Source organism: Eurytemora carolleeae, unplaced genomic scaffold, assembly GCF_000591075.1.
Source record: "Eurytemora carolleeae unplaced genomic scaffold, Eaff_2.0 scaffold1077, whole genome shotgun sequence".
In the NCBI taxonomy this organism is placed as follows: Eukaryota; Metazoa; Arthropoda; class Copepoda; order Calanoida; family Temoridae; genus Eurytemora; species Eurytemora carolleeae.
In genome coordinates, this window is record NW_019396992.1 from 21,598 (window position 1) to 30,058 (window position 8,461).

Genomic DNA, 8,461 nt, shown 5'->3' on the forward strand with positions numbered 1-8,461 from the left:
CATTGTCCATTATTTTTATCTGAAATATTAAATATTCAATGCCAAGTTTCTTTATACAATGTATTTCAACATGTTAGAACATGAACTTGAGAAGCTACGCGGCCAAGCAGGCGCGCCACTTGCGAGTTTTTGTAATGTTTGTCGCGGATTTTGAGGCGAACTCTTCGTAGATTTTCTGCGAATAAAGATGATGGTGATCAGGAGGATATAATTAACGGGTTCCAGCAACAGATACCTAAACATTTAACAAATATATTTCACCAGATGTTTGTAAATATCTACACTTCGATTAATTAATATGAAAAACGAAATATAATCTACTTAAGCTTCATTTTTGTAGTAATCGAATCAAATCAGTTGTAAAATTAAAATATTAATTTGAGATAAGAAAAAAAAAAATTTGCTCCAATGAGGGCTTATTTTCTCAAATGTCAAGAGCAAGATCAAAATTTATATCTCATGTCGTTTTTTGAACTTTTAATGTAACTTTATTTACGAATAGAGTGGTAGATTAGCCTCTTCATTTCTATTAACTTTTCTTAAAGAATAATTTACCCCCTTAAAACCCACGAATACAACTGAATACGCGTTTTAGATACGAAAATGTACCTAAAAATTAGGGGTTTTATCAAAGGGGTAGGATGGGTCATGCTCGGGGGAGGGGAAAGAGAGAGATACCCCTGTTGGTATCCTAAGATCCTACCTCAGGCCTGAGCTCCTCAACCATATTCTTGCTCTCGAGATCCCAGATCTTAATGGTGGGTCCGGTAGCAGCGCACAGCCAGTACCTGAAAACAACCATTTATTTTGCGTATTCTGAATAAGGGGGTAGGGGGAAAACAGAGTAGGAAGATTTACATCTGTAGTCAATACATAATTTAATGGAACAAAAAAAGGCTTGAAGTATTGGAGGGGTATAATTATTTAAGAAACAAAAAATTTGTCAGAAAAGGCAAGTTTCAAAATCCTTCTTCACAGTTAACAAAAATTTATTTCCTTTCCCCAGTTAAGCGAATAAAACCTTAAAAAAAACGTGACTAAGCTGCTTTTTAAAAACGGGGGAAATTATTTCCCCAATTTTCAAGAAAATATACATTCCTGGAGGAGTGTAAAGGAAATATACACCCCTGGAGGAGTGTAGAGGAAATATACACCCCTGGAGGAGTGTAGAGGAAATATACACCCCTGGAGGAGTGTAGAGGAAATATACTGACTTAAAAATAATAAATGGTGGTTTAAATATTGATTATTTGATGAGTAGTGAGTACGGTGGCTGTCTAGTGTCTGGTCTACCTGTTTGGTGAGAAGCACAGTGCATTGATGGAATCAGCGTGATCCAAGGTATACAGATGCTTGCCATCATTCAGATCCCATAGCATAGCCTAGAGAGGATGAATATAGATATAGGATAGATATGCAAGTTGGATAAATAGATATAAAGGATAGAATCAGGATGATTTCTTCTAGATAAAGTTATTGAGAAATCCATTTTTCTACAATTCCCTTTTTATATTGATTTAAAACATTAACAAGTCTCTTTTGTCAGAGCCGTCGTTTCATGCCGGGGTTTATCCTTCTTATCAGACAAGACATTTCAAGCTGGACAAAAATATAATTTGCCTAACAACTAAGAATATGATTTATTTTGACACGGATCCGGATCCAGGTCATTTCTTTACTGATTTACCGAATTTTATTTAACAAAAAATAATTTTCAAATTTGTTTTAATTTTTTTTTCGCATATTTTTATCCTTTAACTGATGAACCATTCAGAAATGGGGAGGGGAAATTTTTAAAATCTCTTTTTATCTGCGGTTGCAGATTTTTCACTGTACAATCCCAGAAATTTTGTTACTTTTTGAGCATCAGGGAAAAGTAGGGGTCTTGTAAAACACACTCTTTGGAATCTTTTATGCACTCGTTTTGAAAGAAGATTTAGGTTTAGAGTTTATTTTCATCTCTCAACACGGTGAAAAATCTGCAACCGCAGATAAAAGGAATCATCACTCTGGATCTTGCGGAGAACAAAAGTCAACTAAGTTCAGATTTGAGGTTTAGGAAGTATTTGTCCCATCCTGCTGAGACAATGATGGGGTTCTGGTTGTTGGGGGAGAACCTCACGCAGCTAACCCAGTCACTGTGTCCTTCTTCCTAATCAACGAGCAAAAATTACTGCTAGCGCCGATTACATCCAAAGCGGCGACTTTTGAAACTAATAGTGTTGATTTGAAAAAAAAAAATGCGCTAACAAATAACGGTGTCGTATCGTTTGCACTAATGATTGATCAGACTAACGTACATTCGGACTGACGTTTTATTTGAGGGTTAGGTTAGGTTAAGACAATTTCTGGGCCGAGCGCCGCGGCTAGGACAGGCTAGGGGGCCGAGCGCCGCGGATAGGACAGACTAGGGGGCCGGGCGCTGCGGCCACAAGTGTTACTGATCAGCTGACTTTTGTGCAAAAGGACGTTAGTTCAATCGGACATTAGTGCAACCGATATAGCATCCAAATAACAGGGAAGCTAAAGGCCAAACTCGCACTTCCAATACTCGTGCACTACCTTTCTACAGAATTTTACCCTTTTCTTGTACAAAAGTTAATCAACGCTAACAGCTTGGATATGTATAAATGATGATCAGTTACTTAAAATTTCATCCATTTATTCAGTTTTACTGTAATGGACTCCCTGTTGTGCAATACAGACTCCAGCTTAAGAAATTAGTATCAGAGAAAATGCCCGAACGAATATTGTGACTGACCTGGATGGTGTACTTGCACTGGGCAAGGGTGTTCCACAGCTTGATGGTCTTGTCCCGGGATCCGGAGACGATCTGCCTGTTGTCGGCAGAGAAAGCGACGGACATAACGTCCTTGGTGTGGTCCTCGAACCTGAACAAAATTAAAATATGGTTTACATAATATTCATATTAAGCATTTAGTTTAGAAGCACTGATAAAAAACATTTTCGTAGTTATCTTGGCTTCTCTCTTTTTTAAATATAATCCCCTATGTTTATAAGTACAGGGTGTCCCATATCATATTGGATCGTTGATGGCTCTAAATTACGATTTTAGAGACTTATCGAAAAAATTCTATTTCTCAAAATTCATTTTTTTCTTCAATCGTAATTTTTTTTTCACGGTCAACACCGTGCCCTTCAATAAAACTAGACTTCATTTGTGTTGAGTATAGCCGGCCAAACGGCTAGAACGATTGGGCGGGGGAAAAAAATTGAAAATGTTAAAAAAAATAATTTAAATTTTTTTTCCGCAGGCAATGATGGGCTGTTAAGCTTTCCAGTAATTTCCGGCAAAGACTTCCTAGAAACAACGGAGTTCTGAATATCGGGAAAATTAGATAGAAGAGGCCCAAGCTAAAGATTTACTTTCCAAATAGTTAGCATATTTTATTAACAACGTATTTGAATGATCCATAACAAATAGTAAAATTTCCCCCCAGTTAAAAACAGATGTTAAATGTATTAAAATAATGTTAGATTTCTTTTTCTGTTCTCAACTAACCTACGGGTGGTCTTTCCGGTGGCAAGATCCCACAGTCTTAGGGTCTTATCCCAAGATCCTAGAATACAAGTTTTAAACATTAATCCAAACAATTTTAATTCTAAGTTCCAGTGCTTAGGATCCGGATCGCTACATTTTAGCTTCTAAGATACGGAACCAGATTTGCAAATATATGCGGATCAACGGTGCAAAATATCGAACAAAAACTGCAAACAACCTTTTTTTTGCTCGCAAGACTCGAATAGATCTGAAAAAGAACCCCAAAATTTCCTTATATCTGAATGGTCGCATCAAGTTTCAGCACACAGAAAAAATAATTTGTTAAGAAGTGTTTTATGACATATATCCGGATCAGATCATTGTCAATACGCAAAAATTTAAATTTTCTTTTTAGTATAGATTTAATTAAGCTAAAATGGGGGTTTGTTTTCCCACGAATACCCCCCCCCCCCCCCCCACAAATATTTCAGTTAATAAAACAATGAACAAATATAACAATAATCTTATATGATCATGAATAAAGCAATGAACCCTGTTTTCACCTCAAAGACTCAAATATAAAATTGCCTATATTCGATAGAGTTTTCATAAATAAAGATCCTAAACAAAATTCGACATCAGAAAAAACTATTTAACTAATTTCAGAATACTTGACGGTTTTGATCAGTGCTTAGGTTCCAATTAATTTTGATGCGGATCCGGATCCTGGATCCGAACTGGAAAAAAAATTCAGATCTAGGTTAATTCTTTAAAATTCACTGAAGTTTTTTAAAAGCAAAATTTTCAAAATTTCTGTCTTATTTTTTATGCTAAAAAACTTAATGAACCGTTCAGAAACCAGAAAATTTTTATTATCTCTCTTTAATCAGTTCAGATTTGGGTTGAGAGTAATTTTTTTGGCAGTTTTTGATTGAATTTTTGCCCCATCCGGATCCGTCTAAGCACTGGTTTCAATACAATGAAAATAACTGACCTGAAAGAGCAAAGTGTCCATCGGATGAGAGAACAACGTCACTGACGATCCAATTAATTTTGATGCGGATCCGGATCCTGGATTCGAACTGGAACAATATCCAGATCCAGGTTAATTCTTTAAAATTCACTGTATTTTGTTAACAAAGCAAAATTTTCAACATTTCCGTCTTATTTTTTTATGCCCAAAACTTGATGAACTATTCAGAAATCAGGAAATTTTTTATAGTCTCTCTTTAATTAGTTCAGATTTGGGTTGAGAGTAAATTTTTTTTGGTTAGTTTTTGGTCGATTGCCCCTTGGATCCGGATCCGTCTAAGCACTGGTTTTGATACAATGAAAATAACTGACCTGAAAGAGCAAAGTGTCCATCGGATGAGAGAACAACGTCACTGACGAAGTGTCCGTGTCCATGGAGACGCTTCTGGGGGAATCCGTAGTTATCTAAACAGAAATAAAACTTAATGGAATTTGGACTAATTTTTAAGTTTATTTGAATACAGAACACGTCAACGACACCTGAGCCGATCGGTTGCTTGATTAAGTAGCGTCTTAATAACCACAGGGAAGGTTTTCGGAATCAAATTTTGTCCGGAAAAACGTCAATCTTTACGTTTCAGAAATAGGTCAATTTAGAAGAAAAATCCTAATATTTTGTCTATTACAGTTAAGAAATTAAACACTAAAACGGTTACTCAGTTTTCGTAAAAAAAAAAAAAAAATAGGTAACCCCTGTAAAACAAGTGGGACAGTAAAAATAGAAAACAGAAAAGTATATTAACGAGTCTACATATAATAAAAACATTTGACATTAGATCTTCGTGAACGGTTTTCAGGATTTGTAAGTATAATGGCATTCAAACGCTTAAAAATATTGGAAATTGTTACAGCTTCAAAAGCAGAAATTCTAAAATCGATAACTGCTATGCGGCTAGACTATCATCTCCCAGAGTATGTCATTAAAGTGGACGTTGTTCATAAGTTTGGTGATTAATTCACAAAAAATATTAGCTTTTGACAAGCCAAAGAAAAACGTCCGGACTAGCATCAGTTGAACTCACCGCTATCGTCCCTGGTGAGCTTCCAGACGATGAGGGATTTGTCCCTGGATGCGGACAGGATCATCTCGGGGTACTTGGGGTTGGTGGTGATCTGGGTAACCCACCTGAATAGAAAAGATTTAAGCATGCGAAACATTTAGTAACATATGAGCTCTACGTACAATGGATAGGAAAGAATTTCAAAGATTTGACGATTCGTGAAGGTTTCCATGTTTAAACTGTATCAGGGATGTATCAGCATAGGTTTTGGTGAAAAAAAATTTACAAGTTGGACATTAGAAGGCATCTCGTTTCACTCAAACTCTCGTTGATTCCATTAAAAAATTTTTTTTCCACAGTCAGCAAATAACTTCAAAATTCATTCAACTCTCCACGCAATCATATTTTACTAATAAAGAAAAAATTTAAGTGAGGGGGGAGGGGAGAGAAAAATAATTTTGAATAAATATAAATTATTAGGTGCGAAGCCAATACCCGGCATATATGTTATAGTGGTGCGTTATTTTAATTCCAATTCCTATCCCCTAAGAAAGACTGATTTTAAATATTGATTTTAGAAAAAGAATCGAAATTATCAATGTAAGACTAAATTACGTTAGTGATGACCAATTTCTTACTCATTTAACCATAGGTACAACTATAGGTCGTATCTATATATCTACACTGCTCTGGTAAAGCGTAACCTTAGTGTGACTATGGTTCTACCTATGGTAGAGCGTCTAAGAAATTGGCCATTAAATTCTTTAGAAATCTAGGGTCTGTCCAAGAGAACGATTTTAGGACACCCCCCCCCCGCATATCAATTTCGTACATTACCGCTTTTTCAACAAATTGCAATTAATTTAGTACTTATTAGGGTTAGGTTGGGTTAAGACATTTACTGGGCCGAGTGCTGCGGCTACATGGTCAATTATATCCATGTCTAACATATACGATCCATGTAAAAAATTGATAGGAGGGCGGGGGCCAAAAATCGTTCTCTAGGAAATTACCATATTCATATACCGTCAAGTGTGCAGGGTACAGAACACAAATGGCGTTAATAATTACGTAGGTTTTTCTTGTTACAAAACTAGAAAATCATTTTTTATGAATTAAGAAATATAATTTTTTTCTATTTCATTATTATCAATTTTATACAATTTAAATATATAAACATTTATAAAAATTTAGAATGCAAATTCCTGATTTAACATGCGTCATGATTTAGAACTCCTTCCTGATTTTAAACGTTCTTTTCAGCTAATATTTGTTCCATTCCGTTCAAATATTTTTAATAACGCATTCGCGTTGCGTTCCGTTCTTTTTTAGGAACAATGGGATCGTTCTTGATATATCCGTTCGTTCTTGTGAAAGAACGATTGTTCTTGAAGAACGACGCCCAGCCCTACCTGCAGTATATAGAAATTGAGTTTTTGCCACAAACTCAAATTTCTCATCACTAAATCTTTGCCACCTGATGGTGTAAACCTTTATTTAATCAAACATAAATCCTAGTTTGAAATATCAAAGCTCTACATCAAAGATATAGGACAATCCATGATTTGGTTTACGAAGTTCATTTCCTTACCCATTGTGCCCTCGTAGGGTGCCTCTCAGTTGAAGAGTTTCTGACATTTCTCAAGTTCTTCTGAAATAATTTAACCTTTAGAAAGATTAAGACTTAGACCCGGTCGACTAACGAGGCCTACGATGCGATTTGCTCAAGAGTAAGGTAAGTTTGCGCAAGTGAAGCGTTGAAATAATATTTTCACGAAATACGATCAATTTCATGAAAAACTTAAGTTTAGCATGAAATTGATCAGGTCTCAAATATCATGACTGAAATCCCTGAAACCCTTTCAGCTTATGTCCGTTCTCACAAAATCTAACGTATCCCCGACGCAAGATAAGCTCTTATAGGAATTGCTCAACGAGAAATCATGGACTCCAAATAATCATGGATTCCATGGAATCATTACAAATCATTAGAATTCAGAACAATTATACAGAAAAATGAATAAAACCTTGATCACAAAAGCCGTTTATTGGATACAAACGCAGAGACAGACAAGCAATATATATTATATGATATCTACAGGGAGAGAGAGTGATCTTTGAGCAAACATTTTTCTCAATATAAAATGATTTACAAACCTAGTAATCTCCGAGTTGGAATGAATATTGGGTAAACTCATAATTTTCTGAAAAAAAATTCTTTACACAAATTTTATCGTAACGGGGCTGTAGACGTAATTTGACCTTCCATACAGGGTGTCCCACGAAACATGACAGTTGGTAATTAGTTTTGAATGTCGTCTTCCATACACTGTATTGGATTTTAAAGGGTGTTTGCAATTTATTTCGTTTAAAAAATCTTTTGCTCAAATATATTTTACTTTGAAGTTAATTTTACTATAAAATGACTCCTATATAATATTTTTATTATGTTAAGGAAACAACTTAACAAATTATGGAAGAATTCTAAACTATTTACCAACTGTCATGAATCGTGGGACACCCTGTATGTATAGAGTGCAATTTCTGATATGCAACGATACCCTTTAATCCTTTGTCTGGCCAAGGAATGAGGTTTCATCCTTCTTTATATATCGGAAAATTGACAACTTTTTTAATTGTAACTTGGAATTCTCTACAAACAATCGATCAATCACACGGAACTCTACATGCACAACTTTCAACATTTAATCACGTGTTCAAATCTATATAATTAATTGAGATTTTTAATGTATAACTATTTAAAGGCCAATTTGTATAAAGAATAACCTGATTTTGTTTTATAATGCAGAACCTGAGTTTTATGGTTGAAAATGTTTTATAATTTAACCTATATATATAATATTTAGCCAAAACCTATATATTGTTTTTAAAAAAGCCTAAGCCTCAAAACTTTGTAAATAATGAG

General features: G+C 35.0%; 1 protein-coding gene across 1 annotated transcript; it reads right to left on the bottom strand.

The window, feature by feature from the left end:
* Window positions 1-646: 646 nt before the first annotated feature.
* Window positions 647-7,232, bottom strand: LOC111710865 (guanine nucleotide-binding protein subunit beta-like protein). Its single transcript, XM_023485035.1, is given in 9 exon segments — window positions 647-788; window positions 1,294-1,382; window positions 1,857-1,918; window positions 2,038-2,152; window positions 2,762-2,891; window positions 3,524-3,581; window positions 4,847-4,939; window positions 5,557-5,660; window positions 7,127-7,232. Coding segments are annotated over 9 exon segments (840 nt in total). The 5' UTR covers window positions 7,174-7,232.
* Between the last annotated feature and the right edge of the window lie 1,229 nt (window positions 7,233-8,461).